This window comes from Mustela nivalis, assembly GCF_964662115.1.
Source record: "Mustela nivalis genome assembly, chromosome: 18".
Classification (NCBI taxonomy): Eukaryota; Metazoa; Chordata; class Mammalia; order Carnivora; family Mustelidae; genus Mustela; species Mustela nivalis.
In genome coordinates this window covers 57,933,360-57,960,354 of record NC_139037.1, presented here as the reverse complement: position 1 = coordinate 57,960,354, position 26,995 = coordinate 57,933,360, and the positions used below count along the sequence as shown (strand labels likewise).

The window sequence follows — 26,995 nt, the reverse complement described above, 5'->3', positions numbered from 1 at the left end:
CTCGCCTGCTCTCTGCTTGTGCCGATCTGCAAGGTTGGGGGGTGGGGGAGCACGAGGAGCTGGGAGGGCAGGGACCAGCCAGCTCCCAGGACCATCTGTGGCGTTCATGCCGGGGGAAAGCAGGGAGGCCGGGAAGGCAAAAGCCACATTTCCCACCACGTTCCTTGCCCCGGGGTCCTCCCCCCCCCAATTTTTTTGCTGTGTCTGTGCCCCTGTATCTCCCCTCTCAAACAGTTCCTAGTCCTGTTTCTCCAGAGGGAAACAACCCCCCAGATATCTCCTAGCATCAGGCCTAGGCTCCCAGGGTATGATGGAGATTAGCCACCATGGCTTAGGGGGACTAGGCCCCAGCTTTTGCCCCCAGAGGCTGTAGACGCTCCACGTTTCCATGGGCACATGGCCCTGCGGACACATTTTCAGACTTGAAGCCTTGAAACGGAGAGAACACATTTCTGTGCTAAGCCTCCCAAGTTGTGGGACCAGCTGCGCCATGCTCCAGGTTGTCCAGCTGGGTCCTGGATCAGTCCGGGGTCACAATGGGGGGCATCCCCTCAGCCAAGGATTGTCTCCCCGTTGCCTTCAGCCACCCAGACAGCCCTGGAGCTTGTGAAGACACTGCGTCCATTCTGTGACTGGGCTAGATGTAAAGATCGCGGTGCCGCTGCGTGGGAGTTGGTATTTCCACACTCCTCCCCCGGGCCTGGGGTCCACAGCCATGCTCCCGGCCCATGGCCGTCTGCTGGCTAGTCAGCGCCTGCCTACTCCTGCTGCTAGTCTGTGTCGGCCTGGACCGGAGGTGGTGAGAAACGGAAGCCCCAGCCAGATGGACTGAAGGGAGGCCAAAGGGAAGGGACTTAACCGGCCCCAATATGATGCCTGCAGACACCAACCTGTCACGGGGATCACGTATCTCGGAAGGGCATTGTTCTTGGGCAGGCCCCCCACTGCCATTGGAGAACCTCTCCAGGTGGGTGCAGGTTTGTCCCACCGGCGTGGCCCGTGGAAGTCACAGGCCAGCTCTCCACCCTGGGTCCGCTTGGAGGCCATCCCTGGCCCGTGGAGCAGAGCTGTCAGCGAGCCCTAATTAATTCATCACACCAGGCCGGAGCCACCCCTCGAGTGGAGCAACCTGCTGAGGTCACCGGGACACCACCCTCGGAAATGCCAGCTCCTGCCCTGCCTGCACTGGGGCAGGCCAGGGCGTGGGGACAAGGACCTAGATCCCCTGAGGCCTAGGCGCTCTCCATTGCCTGAGTCAACCCGGCACATCCGTCTTCCCCTACTTCAGTGGCCTCACCCACCACCCCCGCAACGCCTCCTGCCAGGGAGGCCAGCAATGAGGCCACCTGCTGAGGCTGCCCAACTCCTTGTGGGGTGGGGCAGGGCTGCTTCCCAGTCCCTGCCAGGCCAGGGAACCCAGGACACACAGGCCAACGGGGCTTTCACATCTCCATTTATTGCACTTGAACCCGGGGTTCTTCACTGGTCCTCTGGCTCTAGCTCTCTGATGCTGGCTCTGTTCGCTGCAACCGCAAAGAGCTCTCTGTGGCTCACAGGTTCACCTGGGGGGGGGGGGTGGCCACCACTGGCCTCCCTGCGGACCCCCTTGCCCCCTCATCCGGGCAGACGGAGGAGCGGTTCCCTCCCGCTGCTCCCCTCCCGCTGCTCCTGGGGTACTTTTTCAAGGCCCACCTGGGCTGTAAGGGTTCTCAGGCCACGGGTCTTGGCTTGCCTCCATGCCCCTGGTCCCGGGGCTGGTGGGCTTCACCAGCGTGTGCCGGGACATGCCCAGAGCCCTGACCTGAGCGGAGGGTCCCGGTGGCATGGTTGGCTCCGGGGGCATGGTTGGCTCCACGGGCATCGTGGGGGGTGTCGTGGACCGGGGACTTGGGTGGGCTGGGCGGCTTCAGCGCACTGACAGCCCGGATGAGGCCCATGCGGCGGCGGATGGAGTGGTCCAGGTTCACGGTGCAGCGCAGCAGGGTCTGTGCCTCGGCCACGGTGAAAGGGAAGTCCGCGCCCAGGAAGCGCTCAAAAAGCTCGGGGTCACCGTCCAAGTCCAGCACGTTCTGCAACGCCTTGGTCATGGAGTGCAGCTCGCGGCTGTTGTCGTAGAACACGTTCCAGAGGCGCGCTCCAGCCTCGGGCGCGCCCCCAGCCTGCTGCCGGTCCTCCAGGCACTGCAACACCCAGCTGAGGCGACAAGGCCACTGGTTGGCCAGCACGACCCAAGCCACGGCTTGGCGTGGCGTGGGGCCCGCGAAGTCCCCGTCCTGCTGTTGCAGCAGGCGCACGGTGATGGGTACGGTGTTCACAATGCGCCGCATGGACACCACGTTGTCGGGCACGTACTCATAGAGGCAGTCGCGCTCGTCGTGCAGGCAGAAGAGCGCCTCCTGGATGCGGCGCGCAGCCTCGGCGTCTATACGGCTCTGCGCGCGCTCGGCGGCCGCCTGCGTCTCCACCGCCAGGAGCTGCGCGCCCTCATCGCGGCCGCCCCTGCCACCCCCGCCGCCCACCGCGCCGCCCACCGCGCCGCCGGGCCGCAGCTTGCGTGTCATCTCGCGGTAGAGCAGGTCGTCGCGGCTCTGCACAGCGTCGTGCAGGAACTGCAGCTTGGTGCGGCGGCCCATGATGGGCACGGAGAAGGGCAGCGTGACAGTGCGGTTGAGAAAGAGGTAGCCGTTGTCCGCCGTGCCCTTCATGGAGCCGGCGCTCTCGAGGCACGCGGCCAGGATGCTGGGGTCCACCACCAGGATGAAGATGAAGGGCGCGTGGCTGTCGGACAGCAGCGTGTTGATGGCGTTGAGCACGCCCACCACGCGCTCCGGGTAGCACGTGTCCAGCCCGGTGACCTCTAGCACGACGCGCAGCCGACGCCGCTGGTAGATCTCCAGGAAGCACAGGAAGTCTGTGAGCAGCTCCACCTCCTTCTTCACCTCGCACATGAAGCCCAGCTGGCTGCCGAACTTCTCGCGCGACACCAGCCGCTCGATCTTCTTGCGCTGGCTCACGAACAGGTGCTTGCCCACGGAGTACACAGCCATGAGCAGCCCCGAGCCCGACAGCGTGGTGGCCGCGCCGCCGAACACCCGCAGCAGGCTGCCGCCGGCGGCGCCATGGCCCGGGGCGCGGGCGCCCACCGACAGGTAGAGCAGGCCCACGCCGAGGCCGAGTGCCGCCAGCAGCGCCAGCAGCGCCAGGCACACGCGGCGCCGGCAGTGCCACTCGCGCTGGCAGAAGCCCGGCGTGGCGGCCGGCTTGTTGCCCAGCACCGAGTACACGCTGAAGGGCAGCGCGCCATAGTGGTGGCGGATGCCCTCGCACAGCGTGGTCACCAGGCCGGCCCACAGCTTGTCCGTGCCCGCGTACTGCCAGGCGCTGAATCGGATGAAGAGGAACTTGACGTTCTTGCGGCGCAGGTGCAGCTCGGTGATGACGGGCTGCAGGAACACCAGGTACCAGAGCAGCCGCGGGTAGCCCCAGCCGCGCACGGGCCGCGGCTGCCACTGCACCCGCCGCAGCTCCTCGGCCTCGCGCTGGGCGGCCTCCTGCTGCATCAGCGCTGCGGGGAGGGAAGGGGGGTAGGGCGCGCGGCACGGAGTGAGCGGCTGGGGGTTGGGGGTGCTCGGGCGTGAGCGGCACGGGGCGGGGCCCGCACCAAAGCGCCCGCGGCTGGGGAAGGGGCGGGTCTGGGGGCCTGGCCGGAGGTCCGAGGTGGGCAAAAGCTGTGCTGGCGGCAGAGAGAGGACCGAAGGGGCGAGGGAGGAAGCCTCAACGGAAGGAAAGCATGCGTGCATGGTGCTGAGGAAGCGACAGGGTGGGCAGCAGAGTACAGCCTGTGTCTGATCTTCCTGGCTTAATGCTCCTCCTCCTCCAGGAAGCCCTCCCTGATCCCCAGGCTAGGTCAGGTGCCTCCTGGGCTCTCCCACCCCAACCCTACCCACTGTTGGGTCATCACTCTCTGGGGCCAGGTTTGTCTTCCTCTCTGGCCTGTGAGGCCAGGAAGGGCAGGGCTCTTGGTCATCCTGTGTCCCCTGGGCACCAAGGAAGGGCTGGGGGAATGTCTGAAGGATTGATCACGAGAGGCTGGGGCAGGGCCCATCTGCTGTTGAGGTCAGTGAATGGAATGAATGGAGATGAATGGAAATGCCTAGCACTGGAGGAGGAGGTCCAGAATGCTGTTTGCTTTTGCCTTATAACCGGGAGTTTTGTCCCGGGACGCTATTTATCACTCTGCGACAACACAGGGGCAAATGGAGGCTTGTTTGGAAGCTCTGGCTACACTAGGGGCTGGGCTCTAAGCAAAGCTTCAACCAGGTCCGAGCTGCTCTGGACCCTGGCCACGTTTTGGCCCGTGAGTTGGGTTCACCTCTATCTGTTGGGGCTCCTGTGGGCACTAGGCCCTGGGCCAGTGCTGAAATGAGATGGGTCTGGGTGATTCCTTGGCATGGACCTGGCAGGGGAGGGGATGGGACTGTTGCCCAGGCCAGAGAAGGAATGAGCAGGGACATGGAGACAGAGGCTGTGGGCATCAGGAGGAACCTGGTTAAAACTGACTTACAGGCGTCTGGACTGAGACCCAGCTGGCCTCGGGAGTGAGCGGGACTGGGGGTAGCCTGAAGCTGGGCAGGAACCAGGGCCTCCGTTTCCCTTACTCCCACCTCCCCCAGCACACACAGAGCCTCACCAGTGATCTTGTCCAGCATCATGTGCAGGCGGCAGCCAAAGGGGGCATAGAAACCCACTGTCACAGGGACAGGCACGTGGCAGAGGGTCTTGGCCAGACAGCTGCAGTAGACATCGTCCTCTGTCAGGATATCTGAGGGCCAGGTTGGGGAAATGGGGAAAGGGAGAAACTGAGTCAGCGAGGCTGGCCAAGCACCACCCGCCTCCCGCCCGCCCTCCACAGAGCCCACCCTCAGCCCCTCCCTCCGCCGGGATCCCTCTGCCTCACTCCCCTAGCTGACTCAGGTCAGGCCTGCAGATGGAGGTTTCTGGGGCAGTAGCCATGCAACCCCCTTCTCTGGGGTCTGATGTGTCCCTCTGAGCACCCCAGGAGGAGCTGACCACGGATCTACCAGGTCAAGGCTAGGAAGCTAGACTGCCCACCGACCCCCAGCACAGAGGCCCAAGGGATTTGGGCTGATCAGGCCGGCCCTAGGTCACTAGATTCAGCCTCCAGCCTGTGGTTCCCCCGGAAAATTCCCACGGGCCTCTCTTGGGACGTGAGGCCCTCAGATGCTTAAACTGCCTCTTGGCACGCCCCAGAAGTTTCTCGTGTCAGTTCCTGCCTGCGTTGCTAGCCTGACTCCAGAGCGGACAATCCTGGCTCCTCTCTGCTTCCTGTCCATCCCTTGGCCCTGACCTCACTCCCTCTCTAGAACCCCATGCCGACTGCCTCTCATCCGCCCCAAGCCCAGGCAGACCCAGACCTTCCTCTTGGGCCTGGCTATGCCCCCTTTTCTGCATGAGCCCTAAGAGCCTCAGTCCCTCCCTATGAAGAGGAGGTACAGAGACACCAGGCAGCATGGATGCCGAAGGGTCAGGCCTGGGGTGGGCCCTCGGTCAGTGCCACGGTCTGGAATGACTGTTTAGGGAGCAGATTCAAGTTGAAGTCCTTGTGCCACGCACCAAGCATCAGTGTCCACTCGGCTGAGGACATCCTGCTCCCTCCCCGGGCCCCCCCCCACCAAGTGCTACATCTTTGAATGGAATTGGGGCACCAAAAAGGAAGGGTTCAGCTCTGGGCAGCCCTGGGCCAACCTCCTGGTTCGTGTTGGGGATAATACACCCAACTTCCCCAGGGGCCTGGGAGGCTGTGGGATCCCTCCCTCCTGGAGGGTCAGGGCCTGGCCTGGAGGCATGGAGGGCAGCAGGACGACCCAGCAAGATCGGCAAAGTGGGGGTGGCCCCTGGGCAGCTCTGACCCTGCTCTTCCTGGTGGCTGGGTGACCTCACCTCACTGGGGGCTCTGCTTCTGCGTCTGAAATGGGCAGCAGGGCCCAGAGCCTGCAGGGACGAGGGGCCGCCTGACCTAGAGCCCGAGTCCCTGTTCAACGGTTGCTCTACATTCAAGGCAGACCTGGAAACCGGCTGTCTGGCCCCACGCCCCGCTACTAGCACCTCCCCCCCAAAACTCCTGCTTCCCATGCTCCATGCTCCTGTTAGATCCCACGCCAGCTCACATTCCTCGTGGCTCCCACCTGCCCCAGGGGCCAAAGCCCCAGCCCTCACAAGGGTCCCCGGGGTACGGCCCCATGTGGCCCTCCCCACTCGCGGACCTTGTCACGGTCCCGGTCCCAGGAGCAGGCCCATCCTGCCGCGGCTTTGCTCAAATGTTGCCCTAATGGCAGCTTGCCTGATTGGTGACCTGATGTAATGTGCAAACCCTTGTCATGCTCTTACCTCTGTTGCTGTTTGCCCCCAGTGTAGTTATCAGTGGGTGACACACTAAAATTCTGGCTTCCTGCACCTACCTCCCCGCAGCACTCTGTGGAGACAGCAGGTGCTGCCCTGCTCCCTGCAGCCCCCAGCACCCCCCCCCCCACCGCACACATCCAATACCTAGTCACAGGACAGATGGATGAATGAATGAATGAATGAATGAGTGAGTGAGTGAAGGGACCCCTCCCCCTTACCACATCGTTCTTTCCAGCCCCTAGGCCACTCCCCCACTGCTGCCCCTCTCCCCCATCCTTGACCTGGCCAGCAAGCTTGCTGTTGTCACCCGCCCTGCCCCAAGTCCTCTCTGGTCCCCTGGACTGGGGGTTCAGGGCAGGGCGGACCGGGCATAGAGAGAGCAGAGTCAGGCTGTCAAGCAGAGGGAAACAGCCTGGGCCCGGACCCACCCTCTAGGCCAGGACGAAGCACCAGGGACGCACCTGTCCTGGCAGCTTTGGACAGGTAAAGCAACAGGTGAAGCAGAGGCGGCTGCCCAGAGGGCCCAGGGTCAAGGGCAAGCACCCTCCCAGACAGGGAGCAGAGCGAGGAGGGCAGGCTGGGGGGCCAGAGGCCCGGGCGGGGAGAGGCAGCAGGGACAGAGCCCAGGGGAAGGCTGGGTGAGCACCAGAGCTGTAGGTGAAGGGGCCACAGGCCGCTGGGGCAGGCAGGGGGCGGGCGGCAGGGGGCCTGCTGGGCTCCAGGAGGGTGCCAGCTGCAGAGCGTGGGGCTGGGCCGTTGCTGGCCATGGCAGGTGCCGCGGGGGACGAGATGGTGGGCTTGGGGGGCGGCTGGGGGGCGTTGGCCGGCTGCCTGGAGGCCGCAGCGGTTGCAGGTGGCCCCTTCTGGGCCCCTGGACCGGAGCAGAGCCGCTGCCGCAGGGGGCTGGGAGGCGGGGGCTGGGGCTGCCGCTGCTGCTGCAGGCCGGGGGGCTGGGGGCCCTGACGGCAGCCGCTGACACCCCCCCGGTGGCTGTGGTAGGCCAGCTGCCAGCACACCTGTGGAGGCAGCCGACAGGGCCCGTGGGCGCGAAGGGCCGCTGGGTCATGGCACCACTGGTGACGGCATCCTGGAAGGAAGGAAGTGGGGGTGACTGGGCCTGGGTCCCTGACCCCTGGGGGGTACTGGCAGGAACCAGGTCCGAGGCTTCAAGGGGAGGCTGGGGCTGGTCCCTCCACGGAGGCCCCAGAGAAATCAGAGAAAATGAGGAGATATGGGCTGGGGGGCAGTCTCTGTGCTCTCCTGTTGGGGTTGCAGAGGAGAGGGGCAGAGGCCTGGGTTGGAGTCCTTGGGGAGGGGTGTCCCTCCGGTTTGGGTGGGCAGAATGGAACCCATTGAAAACTGGCCTGGTAGGTCCAGAGAAGGCTTGGGTGATGGGAGGTGGCCATGGACAGGGGATAGGGTGGGGACTGAAAGGGGTGGGCTTCGTACTCAGAATTGGGCAAGGTTGGTGGGAAGGAGGGGCTTCCCTGGGAGGCGCGGACCTCAAGAGGCTGAACTGGCCCCATGGGAGGTAACTGTCCGCACCCCTCACCCTCCCAGCAGGAGCACCTGTGGTCACCACCCCCTGAAAACTGTCCCCCTACTCATACACACTCAGCGGTGGGGGGCACTTGCTCTCTCTCCACACCGCTCCCCCCAGGTTGGGGTAAAGTCCTTACAGGCCTGGCGATTTGGGGTAGGGGCATCTTACCCATGCGGCAGTGGGGAGGCTAGGCTGGGTGGGCCCCCTGCTGACATTCCCATCTGGGTTCACAGGTGCGGGCTCCCTGGGGCCTGCACGCCCCGCATCATGACACCTTTATGTGGGGAGTGCCAGGAGCTCCTCTCGCCTGGGGCCTGAGGTTCCCCTTCTGCTCGCAGCCCCCTACTCACAGGCCACGCCCCCTGCCAGGACTGAAACCCTACCTTTTTGCTGCCCCAACTCTGGGTCCAAGAAGTAGCCCTCAGTGGGGGTCCGAAGGGGCAGGGTGCCCTTGGCGAAGCGGACGGTGTAGTGTTTGTGCATGGCGGTGGCAGCGGGGACCTGCTCCAGGCGAGGGCGAGGGTGGACTCAGTGCCCTGCACCCTTGGGTGCCGGCCGGATAGAGCCCACCCCCGGGATGTGACCTGGGACAGGTGAGAGACCCCGTCCCTGATGTTGGGGTCCTGGGTCACCAGGTGGGGTGGCGGTGCTCTTCAGAGTAAAAGTAAATGGCCAGAACCCCCAGCACAGCTAGATGGGGGAGAACGGAGAAGGGTTATGGAGGTGCTGGGACTAATTCGGGGCGTGTGAGATTTCCCAGGTTGGTGATTGGGTGTTTGAGAGCCCCTGGGAGTTTCCAAGAGGCCTGGACAATGGAGGTGCCAAGCAGATGTGGGGAAACACAGGGAGCCCAGGGGTGGTGGAGTAAACTTAGGGGACCACTAGGTATTGGGGGATGTGCTGTGGGAAGCGTGGGCTGGCGCCACAGGACAGGACGCATAACCAGTGCGGGGAGAGCTGGGAGCCCCCGAGCCGCCACCATCGCCACGGAGTGACTGAGATTTCTTCGGGGCTGGTGCATCTAGGGCCTGAACGGGGGCGGGAGCGGGGAGGGGAATTCCAGGGGACACATTCAGTCAGGATGGGACACATGGGGAAGAGCCTTAGCAGACTCAGGGTGAGACAGGGTGCACGGGCTGAAACTGTGAAGAGTCGAAAGCAGAAGCGAGAGAAGGATGCTGGTGGGGGGAGGCAAGTGACGCCAAGGGGAAGAGGAAAGGTGGGGAGTTGGGGCTCAGTGAGGGTTGGGGCCCCCTGCCCACCCACCCCTCGCCCGGGGTCCCCCAGACCTACCTGATGGCAGCCTCTCAGCCCCAGCTCCCCGCCGGCCCTGCCGAGCTGCTGCGCCAGCCTCACGGGCACAGGCCCCACTGGAGAGAGGCCCCGCCAGTGCCAGCTGCCCGACCGGTTTGCCCGCCCTGTCCCCGCCCCGTCCCTGGAGCAGCCGCCCTGCCTGCTCACACTCAGCTCTCGAGGACTGGGGGCTTCCCCCCAGGCATGGTACCACAGGTAAGGGAGGGAGGTGGCCAGCCGGCAGGGGGGTGAGGTGGGGGGAAGCCGGCACAGGGATTAAGAGTCCAGGGCTGAGAGAGGAAAACAATCCTGGGCTCGAATGCCAGTTCCTCCAGGGCCCAGCTGTGTGACTTCAGGCAAATGACTTCACCTCTCTGAGCCCCGGCTTCCTCATTGCTGAGTGGACCAGGGACAACCACTGTCCCGTAGTTGTCAGGAGTCCGCTGAGCACAGCGCCAGGCACTTAGGAACGCCCGCAGCTAACGTGTGCTGGCACGGACTGACCCATTTACCGGGCGGCTCTAGATGCTTCTCCTAGAAGGACGCCGGCATGCGGGTGAAGGCTTACAAAGGACTGCACACGGTTTATGCACCGGCCCCCTAGTTAGCCCCTCTTCTTCACCACACCCCAGCGGGGCGGCTGTGATGCCTCGTTACAGATGAGGAAACTGAAGTTCCCGAGAGCTGAAGTTCCTTGTCTCAGTCACGTGGAGGCACAGCGGGCGTTCTGGAAGCTAGGGTTTGTGCAGCAGGCGCGTGAGGCCCTGGATGCCTTGCAGATTGTTCTCGGAGCACTGATAGCAGGGGCAGGGCTGAGTAAGAGGGTCTTTCCGTTGGGCATGGGGTGTGGGGTCTGCTCTCCAGACCCATGTCCCTTCAGTTGCTGGCACGACGGGGCGAACAGTCACTGCCAGGGGAGCTAGGTGATCTGGTGGGGATGGGACGGCTACCACCAAAGAGCACCCAGGACAAGAGAGAAGGGACCCCATCGAGGCCAGCAGGATGTCCCTCTAGGCGTCTGGGTGACCGGATCCTGCCCCCTGCAGCCAGAGCCAAGCATCCTTTTGTCCGCTGGGGGCCAGTCCTGTTTCTCCTCCCCAGGTCTTCAAGCTGCTTTACCTGGGAAGGCTTCCTCCCTGCCCTCCCCCAGCTGGGAACTCTGCCCACCCCCTCGCACCCCCGGCAGCAGTCCCGCCAAGCAGGGCACAGGACTAGTATGTCTGAGTGAGGGCTGAGTGTGTGAGGGAACCTCCAGGACGAGCCCAGAACTTTCTGAGGGCAGGAGGGGGCCGACCCCCCTCTGCGCCCCCATCTACCTGCCCACAGTTTAGCTGAATGACCAGTTCACCAGGGAAATGTCTGCCAGGCTCTGTACTGGGTAGAGGGACCCGGAGGGACCCAAGAAGTGTGTTGGAACCTAAGGAGACACACAGGGCAGGAAGAAGTTGTCTAAGGGTCCCCCCCCCGGGGGGCTGTGGGTGCAGACAGAGAGGGGTGGTGGCCAGCAGAGGTTGAGGGGGGTAACCGGGTGCCTCAGAGGGGGCAGGAGTCTGGGGAGTAGGGAGAGGGCAGCAAATGAGGGGTGCAGCTTTCTGGGCTGGGGCCAGACGGGCTGTCTTCACAGGACTCTGTAGAGGTATGGGGAGCCCGCACCCACCGGTGGGGTTTTAAGCAAGGAGATTCTTTCTCCCAGGGTGTCTGGCCCATGTCCCCCTCTCTGTTGGTTCTGGTAGCCCAGGCCTGCCCCTACCCACGCGTTGGGTGGCCTCAGCCCCGCTCCCCAGGGAGAGAGCCATTCTGTGCACCCCACTGGGTAGAGGATGAACCCAGACTTGTTGAGGCTGGCAGGGCTGCCGGGGCCACCCTCCCCCACCAGGGGTGCAGGGCAGGAGGCAGAGCACCAGGGCTTAGGTGGACCTGACGGCAAGGGGCCTGCAAGGGATGGGAATAAGGGGTGGGGAGCCACACGGGGGGCTCTGCCCCCCCAACGCCTGCAGGACCTGTGAGAGTGGCTTCACAGATGCCCCTCCCCCGCACCACTAAGGGTGACCCCCTCCACCTTCACTTCACATCTGGCTCCACACGCAGAACCTTTATTGGGCACCTGCCATGCCGAGCAAGGGGCCCAATGTAGGGATCCCTTCACACTGGCCCCAACTTGGGCCACCTTGTTCCCAGGACACCCCGACCTCTCTGTGATACCCACCTGGGGAGCACATGTGATGCCCTAGAGCAGTTGGCCCCCAGCACCATCCCCCCTCCCACTTGTCCATCACCCGTAGAGCCTGGGGTCCCCAGCATGAGCCCTCTGGCCACCCCCAAAGGTGGGGCTCCGAGGTCCCCGGGCCAGCGGGGGCTGTGAGGCTCTGCGGGGTGTCCTGTGGATGGGGGCGCTCCTCAGGTTTTCTGGATCACTACCTGGAACTTACCTGGAAGAGAAGGGTGAGCTTCAGTTTGAGGCTGGGATGTGGGGGGCGAGGCAGAGAGCACAGCTCAGAGCTGCGCTTCCCAGCCCCGCGCCAGCAGACTGGGTGGCCTTGGGCTGGGCCTCGGGGTGGTCCAAGGGGTTGCTGCTCCCCGCCCACCTGGCCGGCATCCCATCACCGTGGGTGATGAGGAGCAGGAAGGTCAAGCACGCAGGCTGCTGGGGAGGGGCCCGGCTTACGGGGCACGTGATGCTCAGGTCCCCTGCCCTGAGCTGGCCACGGGGACCAGCAGAAGAACACACACCTCAGGGCGGGGATGTGTGTGTGGGGGGAAGAGCAGAGGGCAGGATGGTCCGAGGGAGGTGTGAAGCTTCAGCTAGTCCGATGGAGGCCCCTGGGGTCAGGAGGACCCCCTGCCAGGCCGGCTGTAATCCACTATCCACGGACCCTGGCCTGCCCTTTGGGGACCCCCAGCGAGCATCAAGCAGGCTGACTTCTGTCATGTCCACACAGAATAATGTTCACAACCACTAGACCAGCTTTTCGTCCTTGAGGCTCTCTGCTCCAGGGCTGCTACACCTAAGGAAGTAGGCTGGGGGGCACAGAGGGGGCATCGCAGGGCCAGGGGTGCAGATGGGCTGGCTTAAGCTCTCAGCAGCCTGGCCCTGCCTCCCAGAGCCGGGGGAGCAGGGAGAGGAAAGTTCCAGAGCCCCACTTCACAGGAAGGACAGGGAGGGCCCCTCCCCCACGACTCACAGGTGGGCAGGGATGCCACGGAGGCGGTGACCAGGCTCTTGATGCCCAGGGTGCTGAGGGCGCCTCGCAGAAGGCCGCAGGTGAAGGCCAGGAACTGGGGACGGGGTTGGGGGGCGGCACATCACCCAGGGAAGCGGGGAGGCCAAAACCCAGGCCCGGGGCTCCACGGTGGGGGCAGCTCCTCCCTGGGGTCCTGGGCCATGGGCCAGCCCCTCCGCCTGAGGAGAGGCCCACCTTCGCGGGGGAGGAGTGCTGAGGAAATAGGGGGAGGTCAAGTCCAAGTGCCTTCCCTACCTTGGGTGCTTCCTCCAGATACTGCAGGCCCGAGGCCATCCGGATGAGGAGGGGGAAGCTGTTATCCTGTAGGACGTAGGTCCCCTGGGGACAGAGAAGAACCCAGTGGGGGTTGGGGGGTGCCCGTGCATTTGTACTGGGGAACAGAAGGTCAGGGCCCAGAGCTCCTCACCCTGTGGGGCTGCGGTCTGGAAGGACCTGGGCCTCCGAACCCATCATCGTGGGCCCCATCCTTCCAAGCTCCAGAAGGGCCCAGGGGCTTCCTGAGCTGGGCCAGGGATCCCCCCATGGAGTGTGTGGGTCTTGCCCTCTAGCAGCCTGAATTCCAGGGGAAACAGCGGACCAGGACCTTCCTCCCAGGGCTGGGGCTGCGGGGAGAATCTGCAGGCCGGGCCTGGCACAGCGTGGGCACCTAGTGGGGACTCGGACCAGCTTGAGACTTGCTGTCGTGCCTGGAGAGATGCTGCTAACCATGGGGAGCCTACTTGCTGCCCCTCCCGGGAAGTTTGTGGACATTCTGGAAATCGCTGTGACCATCCCCACCCCCCACACTGCAGCCTCCTGGGTTCTCTCAGAGGACTGGGCAGAGGTCCCGAGAGGGGTGGTGCTGCCAATCAGGAAACCTGGCTCTTGCCAATGGGCTCAGGGCAGCCTGCCACTCCCACTCCCCCCGCCCCCCACCCCCCGCCAGTGATGGCCAGCCTGCTGCACCCTCCCTCTGGGTGCTCTCCTCCTCTCGGTGTCAGGCTCCACCTGCAGTTGGCAGTCTGGAAGCTGGGCCGGGGCGCGCGCAGCACACCTGGTGATTGGTACGGAGGCTGTCCATCTGCTTTTGGAACACGGCCACCCACAGGTCTTTGCACAGGAACTTGAGGATGTCCAGCTCCTCCCTGAAGGCCAGCGTCTCCTGGGGCAGCCTGGAGGGCAGGGACAGCCGCTTGGGCCCGGCCGAGGCTGTGGGGCCAGGAGGGGCCGGGATGGGGAGCCCACGGTGAGGAAGAGGGAGGAAGCCCAGCTGGGGTCCCCTCTGGAGCAATGCCACCCTCCCCACCCAGGCCCAGGAAGGGACTCGACCTCAGCTCCTGCCTGCCTCTGGCCAAGGATAGCAGGCGCCGGCTCTCACCTCTCTCCCAGGGCCTGGCCCACACGGAAGCCCATGCCCTCCAGGACACACAGGCTCATCTTCTGTCCCTAAAAGGTCAGGGAAGAGAGGCTCAGGGGCCCGTGGCCACCTCCACCTGGGAGCCACCCAGGATAGCAGCTGCAGAGGGTCCTTTAAGACCAGTGTGCCCACCCCTGCCCACTCGGGGCTGAGGAGAGCCAGGAGGGGGCGCCTTCCAGGACAGGTCCAGGCCTTTGGATGCCTTCAGTTCTTCAAAATGGCCCCGCAGATGCCATTAGCTCTAGAGACCAGTGCCCCCTTGCCTCAGGAAAAATGGGGGTATTCCCAGTCACAGCTTCAGCATGCTTGTCACTGAGAACACCGGCCACTTATCAGAGCATCTCTAGTGCGGGTCCTCACAGCACCCTGGCTGGGGCTCTAGGTGACCCACCGAAGGGCCTGTATGGCTGCAGGCACGTGGCTGCAGCAAGGGAGCCACAGGGCGGGGGCACACACACCCCCGCCCCGGGCCTGGCCAGCAGGAAGCTCTCAAAATTGATTGTGATTGTCATGCCTGAACACTTCAGCCAGGAACCCTGGGAGGGCCCCACAGGGGCTCAGGCCAGGAGATGCGCCCTCCGTGCTCAGGGAAGGCAGGCCAGGGGCCCACAGGAGGAGGGGACAGCAGGCAGGCTGTAGGTGGTGTCTGGGCACCCGTGAGGGCTGATGGCAAGCCCCAAGGAGGGTAGTCGTGTGTGTGTTTCCTGTGGGTGTCCTGAAGAGGACGGAGCGGGGAGGCATCAGATCTACCAGGACAGCATAGGCAGGGAGGCATCGTGCTCCTCGAAGAAACTCTAGCAGAGCCTGGGAGGGGGGCAGCAGTCCCCAGGCCTGAGCCCTTCTGGGTCAGACAGGCCATTAGCACAGCCATCCCAGTGGTGGACAGGATCTGTCCAGCTAGATCCAGCTCTGAGACGCTGTCCTGGCCTCCTCAGCAGGCCTCGAGGGCCTTCCGGGACCCAGCTGTCCCTCTGCTGCCCAGGGACAGCCTCCCTTAGTCCAAGACTCACAGGGCCCTGTCCCCACATCCGGAGGCCGCCCTTCTCCCCTCCTCTGGCCCAGGTTAGGTCCCCCGTCCCCATCCTGGGCCGTCTATGGAGGGGGACCCCAGCTCTGTGGGCACCCAAGCTGGCCATCCACCAGCTTGGATGGCCACCACCAGTGGTGGCCTCGGCAAGCAGGGCCCACTCAGCAGCCCAGCAAAGTGACAAGTGCGGATCCGAGCACGTACCAGGCACCAGCTGCTTTGTACAAACCTCTGGTTTTATCTGAACCACACTGTAAGGGAGGTCATAGTTCACACCTGGAAACCTGGGCTTGGAGGAGCTCGGTGACAGGCACCTGAGGCCACATCGCACCTTTTAAACCCAGGCAGGGCTAGCTCCCAAACCTAGATGGCCAGGGACTGGGGGTGGCCAGGACGACACCCCTGACTGGAGGCCAGGGCTGTGGCCCACCTCGGGAGGAAGTGCTGGGAGTATGGAGGCCCAAGCAGAGGTTGCCTGTGTCCTCGAGCAAGGTGGCCCTCTTCTCGGCCAGGCTTCCCGGCTGCTAGGCCCTTGCCCGCCATTCCGTGCTCCACCTGTGGGGACCGGACCTGGTGAGGACACAGCTTCCTGCTGGCTGTCACCGGGCAGCCCTCTGGTCCCTTGCTGGCACGCCTCTGGCGTGAGGCAGACATGGGCCCTGTGACCCCACCTCCTCCCTGGGACAGAGAGGACAGTGTTAGCTGTGCTGCCTTGCTCCCAGTGTCCTCGTGAGCATTAAATGTGGGCCAAGTGCTCCCAAGGGCTCAGCAAATGTTTCTGTCCCTGTCACTCACCACCTCTGCATCTGTAAATCTTGGTGACCAGCCTGGGGCGGAAGGAAAGCCCCAGGAAGGAGGGGCTCTGTCCCGTGGGCTGACTTATTCAGCACCCAGAATCCTGCCTGCCACGCCCTCAGCTAACCTTCTCTGCCAGTTGGCAGGGTGGCCGCACTCCCGTGTCCCCTCCCTTCTAGAGGTGAGCGCCTCAAAGAGGCAGGGCCAGCCTCCTCTCTGACCAAACACATCTGCGTCTTAGAGGCCTGCCTGGCACGTGGAGACTCTCATTCATTTCACAGACATTTCCTAGTGGCCCCTAGGGGCTGGCCACTGTGCCTGAGGTTGGGGGGGGGTGTGACAGGTGCCCAGGTGACGGGAACAGGGCAGTGCAGAGTGGGGCAGAGCCAGCTCCCCCAGGAGGGGGTCCCTGGGGGTCCCTGGGGTGCCTCTCAGAGGGGGCTGGGAAGGGGAGGGAACTCCCAGCAGAGGCTGTGTACCAAGGCAAGGAGGCAGGGAGAGGGATGGGGGTGTGGCTCTGGCCTTGAGGGTGGGAGACAGCATTGACAGGTGGGGATGGGGGCGGGTGGGGGGGTTGCAGACCAGGCTGGGGGCGGGGGCACTGTGGGAGAGGGCACACCATTCTGCCCCAGCCTCGTCAGAACTAATGGTGTTAGTGGCTTCAGCCCAGGTGGGGACATCGCCAGGAGAAAAGCCCCAGTCTGAGTGCTCCTGGAGTGGGAGGGTGGGCAAAGCGGGAAGGGGGTGGGGTGGCACCGCAAGCCCGGGTCGCAGCCAGGACAGCAGCCCTCAGCAGACAGCCCGGGACTCAGCAGCGTCCTCAGCTGGGCCAGGGAGCTCCAGGGGTGGGGGGTGGTCTGGAAAGGTTTCCCTTTGGTGAACTTCAGACTGCCTGGGTTCAAGGGCCGGCTCCGCTTCTTACTGACCTTGGGCAAGTTATCTCATGGCCCCGGGCCTCAGTTTCCCCATGTGTGAAATGGGCCTGACGGCAGGCCCTACCTCACAACGGTGTCGTGACCCACACTGGGCAACAGTCGTGGCAACTCCAGACTCTGGCCATGTGAGAGGCCAGGGCAGTAGGTGCTGAACTGGAAAGATCCAGGCAATGGGGACGAACAGAAGAAAAGGGAGGGGCAGAGGATGAGCAGGTGACAGGGGAAAGGGTAGAGGTGGAAGGGAGGGGAAGCCCCAAGGCTTTATCCCTGCCTGCTTCCACCAGTCCCTACAAAAGCTCTTCAGGGATTAGAGGCTTATCATTCTCACGGAAGCCTGGGCCCAACTCTCCTCCTCCCTGCACAGCCCAGAGCAGGAGCCAGAGCCAGAGCCAGAGCCAGAGCCAGAATGGTTCTGGACTCCCACCACCGTCCCTCCCAACATCAAATGAGTTTGCACAACAGCCCACTGAAAGGAAACGAGGAAGAGAGGGAAGCCCCTTCCAGAAGGCCCTCCTAGCACCCCCCCCCCCCAGCTGGGAGGAATGGGCAGCCACAGGGGCAGCCCGGGGAAATGGGATGTACCGTAGTGAAAATAACAAAGGGAGTGGACAGATGGACACATCTGTAAGGGGGATGAAGCCTCCCAGGCTGTCACACTGGCACAGAAGTTCTAAGTCCCATGGAAGGGCCCCAGGCCGTCTGATGCTCATCCCAGGGCCAAGAAGACACGTTGGAATTGTGTGGAAGAAGGATCGCAGAGACAGTAAGAGAAGAGGGTACTCCCTGTAGGGAGGCCCAAGCCCTGAGGAGGAGGAGGGAGAGGACGACAATGATGACTATGACGATGACAACAGGGAAACAAGCAAACCGAGCCCTGAACTCACAAAGAGCATCTAGGACTGGGGGTGGGGGAGGGGCATGCCAGGCTCCTTCCGGTCTCTTCCACTGCCCTGGCCCTCAGTGATCTGTGCAGGCCCAGCTGTGGGGCTCCTGCCTTAAGAGGAGCATGGGGAGAGGGGACGTCCCCACATAGCCCAGGAAGCGAGGAGAGTGAACGCATAAGAATGAGGATGCTGGGCGCCTGGGTGGCTCAGTGGGTTAAAGCCGCTGCCTTCGGCTCAGGTCATGATCTCAGGGTCCTGGGATCGAGTCCCGCATCAGGCTCTCTGCTCAGCAGGGAGCCTGCTTCCTCCTCTCTCTCTCTCTGCCTGCCTCTCTGCCTACTTGTGATCTCTCTCTGTCAAATAAATAAAATCTTTAAAAAAAATAAAAAAAGAATGAGGATGCTGCCCACCCTGTGGGCCTGGACTCACCTCCTGCATCCACCCAGGTGGTCCCAGACCCCCCCAGGTCCTACCTTCTCCTTCTCAACACTCCCAAAGCACCCCCAGACTTGATTCCTTCCACCCCAGGCTGAGTGCCTGCCTGGGCCCCAGGCCCCTGCCGCAGCCTGCCTGCCGCATGTCCCTTCAGGCTCATTCGTGTGGCCTGGGAGGCCATTCTGGAAAGTAGGTCTGCACCCCGCGCCCCTCAGCTTAAACCTTCCAGGGCTCCTCTAGGGGCAGAGCCCGAGCTCCCAGGGCTAGCTCCCTGGCCTCAAGTGCATGGCGCCCTCCCCAGGGCTCTGTCCTGGGGATCCACTCTGCCAGGAACTGGGACGGGGGTTCCTCAGGCTCTTGATGAGGCCAAGGGCTGCACCTGACAGCTGCCCAGGCTGGCATAGGCACCAGCTGGGCTTGGGTCGGGGAAGGTCCAGCCCCAGCAGGGTTGCTCCCGGGCTGCCTGCCAGAGCTCCCGGTCGTAGCTGACTGACACTCTCGGCTCTGAGGAGGAATGAACTCCTCCGCTTTCCTTATCTTTAAAGCTGCTGAGGTGGAGAAACCACTGCTGGCTCCTCCCTGGTTTTCCTGCTAAGATAACAGAGTCCCTTTGACCTCCTGACTCCTCTGGCTAGTCTTGCCCTCCACCTGTAACTGTCCAGAAAAATCCTTTCAGCAGCCACAGATGACCACCAGGCAGGACATGGAAATCTCCAAGACTCCTGGGCATGTGTGCTCTGGGGACAGAGAAACGAGCCACCATCCCTGCTCTCAAGGAACTTGGCAGCAGGTGGTGGGGGTGGGGGTAGACTGGAAGCTACAGGCAAGCTTCAAAGCCCAAAGCCTGCATCCTGATGTTCCCCTCAGATTTTCACCCTTGCCCCACCCCCCGCAGGGAAGGCCCCCCTCTGTAAAATGGGATGGTAGCGTCTACCTTGCAAGTCCGTTTAGAGGACTAAATCCAACAGAATATGGTGCTGGGGACACCAGAAGTACCCAACAGGAGGCTTGCATTCAGTTCAGACAGGAGACCTGTTGGACCAAAGAGAAGGAACAGAAAGAGAAAGAGAGAGGAGGGGCCAGGAGTGGAAGAAACAGGGCTGAGCAAACAATAGTTCTCTCTCTCTCTCTTTAAAGGTTTTATTTATTTATTTGACAGAGATCACAAAAAAAGACAGAGAGGCAGGCAGAGAGAAGAGGAAGAAGCAGGCTCCCCGCTGAGCAGAGAGCCCAGGACCCTGGGATCATGACCTGAGCTGAAGGCAGATACTCAACCGACTGAGCCACCTGGGTGTCCTAAGCAGCAGTGCTCCTGATATGGTCCTGAAAATGGGGGTCCCAGGTGGCAGGCACCTGGGGGGAGCTGCTGCAGACCTCGCCCCTGGCTGCATCCCGGAAGCACTGGGGAGCTCTGGGGCAGGACCCCAGCACGGGAATCCCAGGGGCAGCTGGGTCCTGGGCCCATTCGTATGCTTTGAAAGCCCATGGTGAGCACAGCTGAGTAACATGGCACTTCCCACACTTGCTTGACCACAGAAAACCATTAAAATGCTCCTGGAGAATGCCAGGGAAGGGGCCCAAGTTTACAGCACAGGCTTTGCATTCCTGACTCTGCCACTTGAGAGCCAGCACTCCTGTCCATCAAAGCCTCAGTTTCTCAAGCTTTGAAGCCTACAAAGCGGGGAGGATTGTGCTGACCTCTGTGGGTCAGGAGGAAGATCAAATGAAAATTGGGAGTGGGAAGCCCAGGAGCTTGCGCAGGAAACATTCATTTGTGGTAGGCACTCTTATGGTCACAAACCCCAGTCCCCACCCCAAGCCTTCCACCGCAGGGAGCTGCGTCCACGTCAACAAACCCACGCCGAGGACCTACTGTGTGCACAGGACCTACTGTGTGATGATCAATGCAGACCTTCGCCGAGCCTACACGGTGCCTGGTGTGGATGGTGGGGGGAGGACGGATGTGAATCGAAGGCTCATGTTGACCCATAATTTAGATACATACGTGGGTGTGATAGGGCTGCCAAGGACAAATGGGAAGGGGCTGTAAGAACGTCCCAAGGACACCTGATTTGAGCTGGGGCCTCTGGGAAGGCTTCCCCAAGGAAGCCTTTGAGCCAAGGTCCAAAAGATTAATCCATGTGAACGCAGTGAAGATACAGCAGGTGAAATGAGCTGAGTGAGGAGGGAGGAGGCCGGTACAGGGGCAAAGAGGGGCCTGGACTCCAGGGTAGGGGTAGGGAGAAGTGGCACACACATTCTAAGAGAATGGGCAGGGTCCGCTTGGGGGCTGCTGGTGAGGGAGAAAAGGCTGATGTCGGGGATACTGGAGTTTCTGGCTTGAAAACCAGGCTGGATGGGGTACCTCAACACTGCAAACCAGCACCCCCCCAACACACAGGCCAAAGGGCACTCCCTATCCCATGCTCTATCTTTCTCATGGCATTTCCTCAACATACTAGATTTTATTCATTTATCTTAGTGCCACCCCCTCCTGCCAGCAACTCCAGGAGGGCCAGGAGTTTTGTAGGTTTCACTGAGGAATTCCCAGAGCCTACCCCAGGGCCCAACATTTGGTAGGTTAGCGATGAAGTGTGCGGAAGGAATGAAAGAACTGGAAACTGTTGAGAACCAACACCCTCCTTGGGGCTCCTACACCAGAAAACCTAAGCGAGGTAAAATGTCCTGCATTTGGATGACGATGATCATGCTAAGAATAATGACGAAAATAAAACTGATCGCGGCGATCACTTCTCAAGCACCTTACTCTCTCCCCCACCCTTTCTTTTTGGTAACAGATTTGGTAACAGGAGCTCCCAGGTTCGGGGGGGTGGATTAGGTGCTTGACGTCACCCCAAGGGCTTTAAAGTTTGAGTCATTTTATTCCACAGAAGAACCAGCTTCCACAATGCCAAGCACGCTACTACCTCTGGGCTTTGCACCTGCTGTTCCTTTCCTTCTGGAATGTGCTCCACTCACCCCCACCCTGCCTTAACCACGGGGCTAACTTCCTACTGTCTGTTCCTTGGAAGGCTTTTCCTCTGCCATCCCTATTCTTTTCATGACTCTATTTAAGTTTGTTTTTGTTTTTGTTTTTAGATTTTATTTATTTACTTGAAAGAGAGTGAGCCAGAGAGCACAAGCACCCCCGGGAGCAGCAGAGGGGGAAGTAGGCTGCCCGCTGAGCAGGGAGCCCAATGTGGGCATTGACTCCAGGACCCTGGTACCATGACCTGAGTGAAAGGCAGAGGGGTGATGGACTGAACCACCCAGGCGCTCTTCTATGGAAGTTTTCTCTATGGAACTTCTCACTAGGTAGTGACGTATTTTTGTTGGACTCCCTAGAAGTTTCGCAAGGACAGGGAAACAGTGCCTGGAATACAATAGGCGCCTAATAAGTGTTTGTTCGAAGAGTACATGCCCCTCTCTGAGGCTGAGGTGCTGTTATAATGCCCCTTTAATAATGAGGAAACTGAGGCACGCAGGGGATTGAGTCACTGGCTCCCACATCTAGTTAGTGGAGCCGGCGGGATTCAACCCAGCAGTAAGTCTTTGGTACACGTCCAGCAGTAGTAATTATCATAATTACCGCCTGCTGACTCTGTGCTAGGCCTTGAGGTACGCTTTAGCCGCAGCGGCCTCTCACTTCACGGAGGAGCGAGCCAGCGCCCAGCGAGGCAGGGGCGGGGGCGGGGCTCGACCCGGGCCGTTGACCCGCCCTCGGCGCTCCCCAGGGCCTCGATCCGCCCTTTCCGCCGCAGCCCCCGTCTCCTCCCCACCCCCCGGGGCCCGGCGCTCACCCCAGGGCCAGGGTCGGAGTGGTGCGCCCACAGCTCCGCCACCATCTCGGTATGCAGAAACTCGAAGAGTGCCGCGTCCGCCATGCGCCGGCCTCGCGCCCAACGACCGTCCAGCGCTTCGCGCTCTCATTGGCCTAGCTGGACAAGCCCCGCCTCCTGCACCAGGTGCGAGCCCGCCCACCCCCGCCTCCATTGGGGTTTCAAGGTAGCCCCGCCTACCGGGCTCACATGGTGCGCGCGTGAACCCGGGAGGCTTAGAGGGAGGGCCTCTTTTCATTGGCCACACGTGACAGCATCTCCGCCCTTCTCCTTCGTCTCCCGTCTATTTCCAGGTTGCCGAGCGTTTCGATTGGCCGAATCGCTGGTTACCTGAAACAAACCTCGCTTTTCAAAATTTCTATTCGTCCACTCGCCGAGCAGCAGTATCCGGAAGCACCCGCCCAGATGCTTTCCTATTGGTCCTACCTATACTCACGTGACTCTCCCCACCCACCCGCACTGCTGGTTTTGGGGGCTTGCTTTCTTGGTAGGTAGCGGAGCGGCTCACGTGTTTGGCCGCCGTGCCCGCTCCTCCTTCCGTAGAGACAACGCGCTTCGGCTACGCTGCGGATCCTGCAGGCTCGGAGCTTCGGTAACCAGGTATGGTGTTCGGTGATACCGCGCCCCCGCGCCCCGGCTCGTGCACCCTCCCCGGGGTCCAGCGGGGCTGTCACCCTTTCTTTGACCCTGGCGCTGGTCCCTGCGCATCTGGGGAGCCCGTGTGCTTCCGGATCTGGCCCGGGCTCGGAGAACGATGTGGAGGGTGTGGCCTCTGCTAGGAGGCAGAATCGGAAAGAGGTGGGGTTGGGCTTCTGGGAGCTCCGGCCTCGGAGCCTGCGTCTGTCTGGTCCTCAGTTTCCCCGTCCGTGCACAGAAAGGGTGGCGGGTCCATTATGTCTGGCAGCAGGGATGAGGAGCCCTTTCGCAGAAGAGGAAACTGGGGCCCAGGCAGGGAACGCAGATGGCCCCAAAGCGCTAGGCCAGTCGGTGAAGGGGTTGGGAATCCGGAACCTGTGCCTTTTAACCACCGCCAGACGCCTCTCATGCGGTCCCTTCGCCCCTCTTCTCCTTAGTTCGGCGCCATGGCGTCCCAGGGTCGTCGGCGGAGACCGCCGCGGAGGCCCGAGACGGTGGTGCCGGGGGAGGCGGCCGAGACCGACTCGGAGCTCTCTGCGTCCTCGTCGGAGGAGGAGCTGTACCTGGGTCCCTCGGGCCCGACGCGCGGCCGCCCCACGGGGCTGCGGGTGGCCGGGGAAGCCGCGGAAACCGACTCGGACCCGGAGCCGGAGCCGACCGCCGCGCCGGGGGACCTGCCTGCGCTGGTGGTGCAGCGGGATACGGCCGGGGAGGCCTGGGGCGCGGAGGAGACCCCGGCGCCGGCCCCTGCGCGCTCGCTGCTGCAGCTCCGGCTGGCCGAGAGCCAGGCGCGGCTGGATCACGACGTGGCGGCGGCGGTGAGCGGCGTGTACCGTCGCGCGGGCCGCGACGTGGCCGCCCTGGCCAGTAGGCTCGCGGCCGCCCAGGCGACAGGGTTGGCGGCGGCCCACAGCGTGCGCCTGGCGCGGGGAGACCTCTGCGCGCTGGCCGAGCGTCTGGACATCGTGGCCGGCTGCCGCCTGCTGCCCGACATCCGCGGCGTGCCGGGGACCGAATCTGAGCAAGACCCGGGACCGAGGGCCTAGCGGGAAGCCACTACCCGCCTGACACTGCGTCCTGGGGGTAGTAGTCCTTAAGGCCTCTGGGACCCTGTGTAGCTCTCCTGCGCATCTTGCTGTCCCCCTCCGGGCAAGCCTCGCCCCCCTGGATATCACCGCGTGGTGGGGGGTACGGGATGGGAGTGGTAATATTGTGCGGTTCTACCCTGTCTTTAGCATCTGGTTCCAACCCCCGGCCCCTGGCCCTGTCTGCTCCCTGGTTCCAAGCCTGTCCCTGAGGCTTGGCTCCAGCCCCTGGTAACCAGTAGTTCTTGATCTTTCTGTGTCGTGGGGTCTCACCTCTCTGTGCTCTGCCTTTCTTGACTTTGGGTTCTGCTCAGGGGCCGGTTCTTGCTTCCTGCAGGAGCCCCAGAATCTGGTGCATCCTCCTTAACTCCCTTGGCTCTGCCTCTGGACCTAGCCGCACCTCTGAAATTTTGGACCCCCCTACCTCCCCCACCGGTTGGGCCTTGGCCCACGTTCCATCTTCTGGTCCTGCTTTCTCCTCGCTTGCAGTCCCTGGGCTTAGTTCCTCTCCTGGGCCCCATCCCCTTTCTTGAGTCCAGTTGTAGTTTTAGGATCAGTTTTGTGTCTTTTGCCTTCCCCCTTCTGCTTATACTACGTACCGGATGCTGAGCTTTACAGACACCCACCCATGGTTTCCTTTATCAGGTGGAAGGTGAGGCCCCCTCCTGACCCAAGGGAGTCCTCCCAATTTTCCAGGCCCAAGAGAGCACCTTCAGCAGCCCCACTAGACCAAGTTGTTATGTCGTCCCCACCCTTCTAGCCAAGGTGGCATTTTTGTGTCCAAGTTCTAGATGCAACATGGGTCTCCTCTTGGCTCTCCAGGCTGGCAGTGGCACTCTTCAGGCACTCAGGGCCTGATGGATCTTCTTGGTGCTTTCTGACCCCGATTGGCAGATAAGGACCACACACACAAAGTGTCTGTTCCCAAGGTTGGTGCTGGAGGCTACAGGGACTTGGATTTCTGGCTCAGCTCAGGGTCTGGGGTTAGCAGACTCTCTGCACTGTCTTCTGTCCCCAGCCCTGGCCCCCAAGTCCCATTCACATTTATCTGCCTCCCACACTTTGTAATCCCAACCCGAAGCTGAGATCTGAGCTCCTCCCCCGACCACCGATAGAGAAGTAAAGAAGGGTGCTCTATGCCGTCTCATTAAAACTCAAAACACTTACTGCTATGGAGAATTTGTCTTGTCTCCCCACCCAAGCGGGGTAGGTTTGTTGAAGATTTCTCTGAGAATGGGGGCCCTGGGAGATCTCTCATACTGGGCCTATTAAAGGTGAGGCTTGAGCCAGGAAATCGGGACCCCCTAGGTTTTTTTGCCCAGGTTCTGCATTTACTCACATTCTGTTAACTCAGCACACAGTTACCAAGCACTTACTGTGCGCCTTGTCCCATGCTGGGCACTGGAGGCGGCCCAGCAGCCAACCCAGGCCCTCACAGAGCTTACAGCCTGCTGGGGGAGACAGGCATTAATAAAATAGTCTCCTAAATAAATGGGTAGTTTTCATAATTGCAGTGTACATTGAGCTGTGATTTTTCTGGCACTGTGTTGGGTGTCCTGAAGACATACAGGAGTTCTGTGAGGGCAGAGCCTAGATCTCTCTGACCTTGTCTGGGCAGATGGGGGGAGGACATGTGGCTTTGCCAAGGAAGTGATGCGTGAGTTTGAGCTGAGCCCTGATGCTGTAAACAGGTGAAACTAGATTGAGTGGAGAAGAGTTTCCAGGGAGGGGGAAGGGGTGACAGCATGTGCAAAGCCCCTGAGTCAGAAGGGAGCATAACCTATTTAACAGAAGAAGGTGGCTGTGTTCTGTTGGAGAGAGCCGTAGGGCCAGGGTGGCAAGCAGATGGGGTGAGTGGTATTCCCAGCAGAGGCCAGATGAGGCTGGGCTTTTTTTTTTTTTTTTTTTTTTTTTTGACAGAGAGATCACAAGTAGGCAGAGAGAGAGAGGAAGGGAAGCAGGCTCCCTGCTGAGCAGAGAACCCAATGCAGGGCTCGATCTCAGGACCCTGGGATCATGACCTGAACCAAAGGCCAGAGGCTTTCACCCCCTGAGCCACCCAGGCACCCCTAGGCTGGGCTTTTAAACCAGGTGAGGACTCAGCTTCTATTAAACAACCAGCAAGCAGAGAATGGTGCCACCGAGTATGTGTTTCATGAAGGAGATTGTTGGACTGTGCTTCTGTAGGGTGCCTGCTTTGGGAAAAATACCCAGAAATGCTGGTTTAGAAATGAACTGGGATGCCTGGGTGGTTCAGTCAGTTAAGCGTCTGCCTTTGGCTCAGGCCATGATCCCAGGGTCCTGGGATGGAGTCCAATAGAGGGTTCCCTGTTCAGCGGGGAGCCTGCATCTCCCTCTCCCTCTGCCCCTCCACTCGTGCTGACTCACTCACAAATAAATACAATCTCTAAAAATTAAATAAATATCCTTTAAATGTGCAGTGGAGCTCAGAAGAGAGCATGGGAAGTCTCCTCAGCCCAAACTGCAGGAAGAGCTTCAGACTGGGGGCCCTGACAATATTTGTCCGTAGCAGAGACCCAGGGCCTTGGAATTTCACGGCTGCCAGGCCCTGGGCCAGGCTGTTTGGAGGGAAGCAGAGACCCCTGTGTAAAACTCAGTCCCTCAGAGATCCACCTCCCATGAGAGCCTGTGGTGAAAAAAAGGCTGATTGATACCATAAAGACACACCCAGAAAGTTGGCCCATATCTGCTTGGGCTCCGGGTGGAGGGAATGTTTCCTCGGGGACTTCACCACCAACCGCTTGACCAGGCTTTAGATTTACCGCTGTGGAACAGGACAGGGAACCCCCAGCATAGAAACCAACTGAAGGTGAGCTCTGGCTGAAGCTGGGGGGCCCATCCCTAAGTGGCCTCGTGGTGAGTTAGAGCAGGTTCAGGTCACCCAGATTTGAGGGCACGATCGAAAACTGCAAAGCACACCTGAAGATTACGTGATGAGCTAGTCTGGGCAGCTGCTTCCCTTCCCCAGATCCCCACCTTGGAGAATCTGGAAGAAAGCAAGTGTTCTGTTTGTGTGCTAAGTGTGCAGACAGCCAGCAAATGGGGGATAAGATGAGCCTAAGGCCAGAGGTTTATCTATGGGATCCATTTGGAACGCCTCAAAGGGCAGCACGGACCCTGCGGGGTTACCCGTGTATGCTGCTCTCCCCTGGGAATTTGGTGCAACTCTACAAAAGGTGCACCAGGAAATGATGTGGTCAGAAATGTGGCTGCGACAGCAGAACAGCTCCTCTGAAGCTCCTTTGCTGTTTGTCATTGGCACACAGGTCCTGGGACCTGCCACCGGTCAGTGCAAGCCAGAAGGTCAAAAGAAACGGGGCCACAGGGGCCAAGGCATAATCCGACCGATAATTGCTCAGCACCCTTTGGCATCCGTTTGGTTCAGATCTCACGGCATTTGCCTGACTGTGAGTTTAGCCGCGTTATCGACTCTGTCCTTCC

At 61.6% G+C, this 26,995-nt stretch overlaps 3 protein-coding genes across 7 annotated transcripts; 1 reads left to right on the top strand and 2 right to left on the bottom strand.

The window, feature by feature from the left end:
- Positions 1–1,437: 1,437 nt before the first annotated feature.
- Positions 1,438–10,463, bottom strand: NKPD1 (NTPase KAP family P-loop domain containing 1). 3 transcript variants are annotated; one of them, XM_082710674.1, is made up of 4 exons: positions 9,260–10,463; positions 8,350–8,467; positions 4,691–4,822; positions 1,438–3,565 (listed from the first exon to the last, which is right to left on the bottom strand). In XM_082710674.1, the coding sequence occupies exons 2-4, from the start codon at positions 8,447–8,449 to the stop codon at positions 1,710–1,712; spliced, it is 2,088 nt and encodes a 695-aa protein (XP_082566800.1). In that variant the 5' UTR covers positions 8,450–8,467; positions 9,260–10,463; the 3' UTR covers positions 1,438–1,709. The 3 variants fall into 3 exon arrangements, with proteins under 3 accessions (XP_082566800.1, XP_082566802.1, XP_082566801.1); XM_082710676.1 differs by lacking the exon at positions 9,260–10,463 and adding an exon at positions 7,070–7,510 and having other exon boundaries at positions 8,350–9,250; XM_082710675.1 differs by lacking the exon at positions 9,260–10,463 and adding an exon at positions 8,551–9,250.
- Positions 10,464–11,336: 873 nt separating this feature from the next.
- On the bottom strand, positions 11,337–21,985 carry TRAPPC6A (trafficking protein particle complex subunit 6A). Of its 3 annotated transcripts, XM_082710677.1 has the most exons (7): positions 21,774–21,902; positions 15,480–15,602; positions 13,859–13,926; positions 13,535–13,652; positions 12,736–12,819; positions 12,442–12,535; positions 11,337–11,688 (listed from the first exon to the last, which is right to left on the bottom strand). In XM_082710677.1, exons 1-7 carry the CDS (start codon positions 21,855–21,857, stop codon positions 11,657–11,659), a joined length of 603 nt encoding a protein of 200 aa, XP_082566803.1. In that variant the 5' UTR covers positions 21,858–21,902; the 3' UTR covers positions 11,337–11,656. The 3 variants fall into 3 exon arrangements, with proteins under 3 accessions (XP_082566803.1, XP_082566805.1, XP_082566804.1); XM_082710679.1 differs by lacking the exon at positions 15,480–15,602 and having other exon boundaries at positions 21,774–21,985; XM_082710678.1 differs by lacking the exons at positions 11,337–11,688; positions 15,480–15,602 and having other exon boundaries at positions 12,327–12,535; positions 21,774–21,906.
- Positions 21,986–22,248: 263 nt separating this feature from the next.
- BLOC1S3 (biogenesis of lysosomal organelles complex 1 subunit 3) lies at positions 22,249–25,041 on the top strand. The gene is made up of 2 exons (XM_082710680.1): positions 22,249–22,412; positions 22,886–25,041. Exon 2 carries the CDS (start codon positions 22,895–22,897, stop codon positions 23,492–23,494), a length of 600 nt encoding a protein of 199 aa, XP_082566806.1. The 5' UTR covers positions 22,249–22,412; positions 22,886–22,894; the 3' UTR covers positions 23,495–25,041.
- Positions 25,042–26,995: the final 1,954 nt, after the last annotated feature.

Coding starts and splice junctions, on each gene's coding strand:
- NKPD1 (XM_082710676.1), bottom strand. CDS start 8,449: ATGCACAAACACTACACCGTCCGCTTCGCCAAGGGCACCCTGCCCCTT. Junction 7,511..8,349: donor AGAGTTGGGGCAGCAAAAAG/GTAGGGTTTCAG, acceptor CCTTCCTTCCAG/GATGCCGTCACCAGTGGTGC. Junction 3,566..4,690: donor GATGCTGGACAAGATCACTG/GTGAGGCTCTGT, acceptor CCCTCCCCGCAG/CGCTGATGCAGCAGGAGGCC.
- TRAPPC6A (XM_082710677.1), bottom strand. CDS start 21,857: ATGGCGGACGCGGCACTCTTCGAGTTTCTGCATACCGAGATGGTGGCG. Junction 15,603..21,773: donor ACTCCGACCCTGGCCCTGGG/GTGAGCGCCGGG, acceptor TCTCTGTCCCAG/GGAGGAGGTGGGGTCACAGG. Junction 13,927..15,479: donor ACCAGGTCCGGTCCCCACAG/GTGGAGCACGGA, acceptor CTGACCTTTTAG/GGACAGAAGATGAGCCTGTG.
- BLOC1S3 (XM_082710680.1), top strand. CDS start 22,895: ATGGCGTCCCAGGGTCGTCGGCGGAGACCGCCGCGGAGGCCCGAGACG.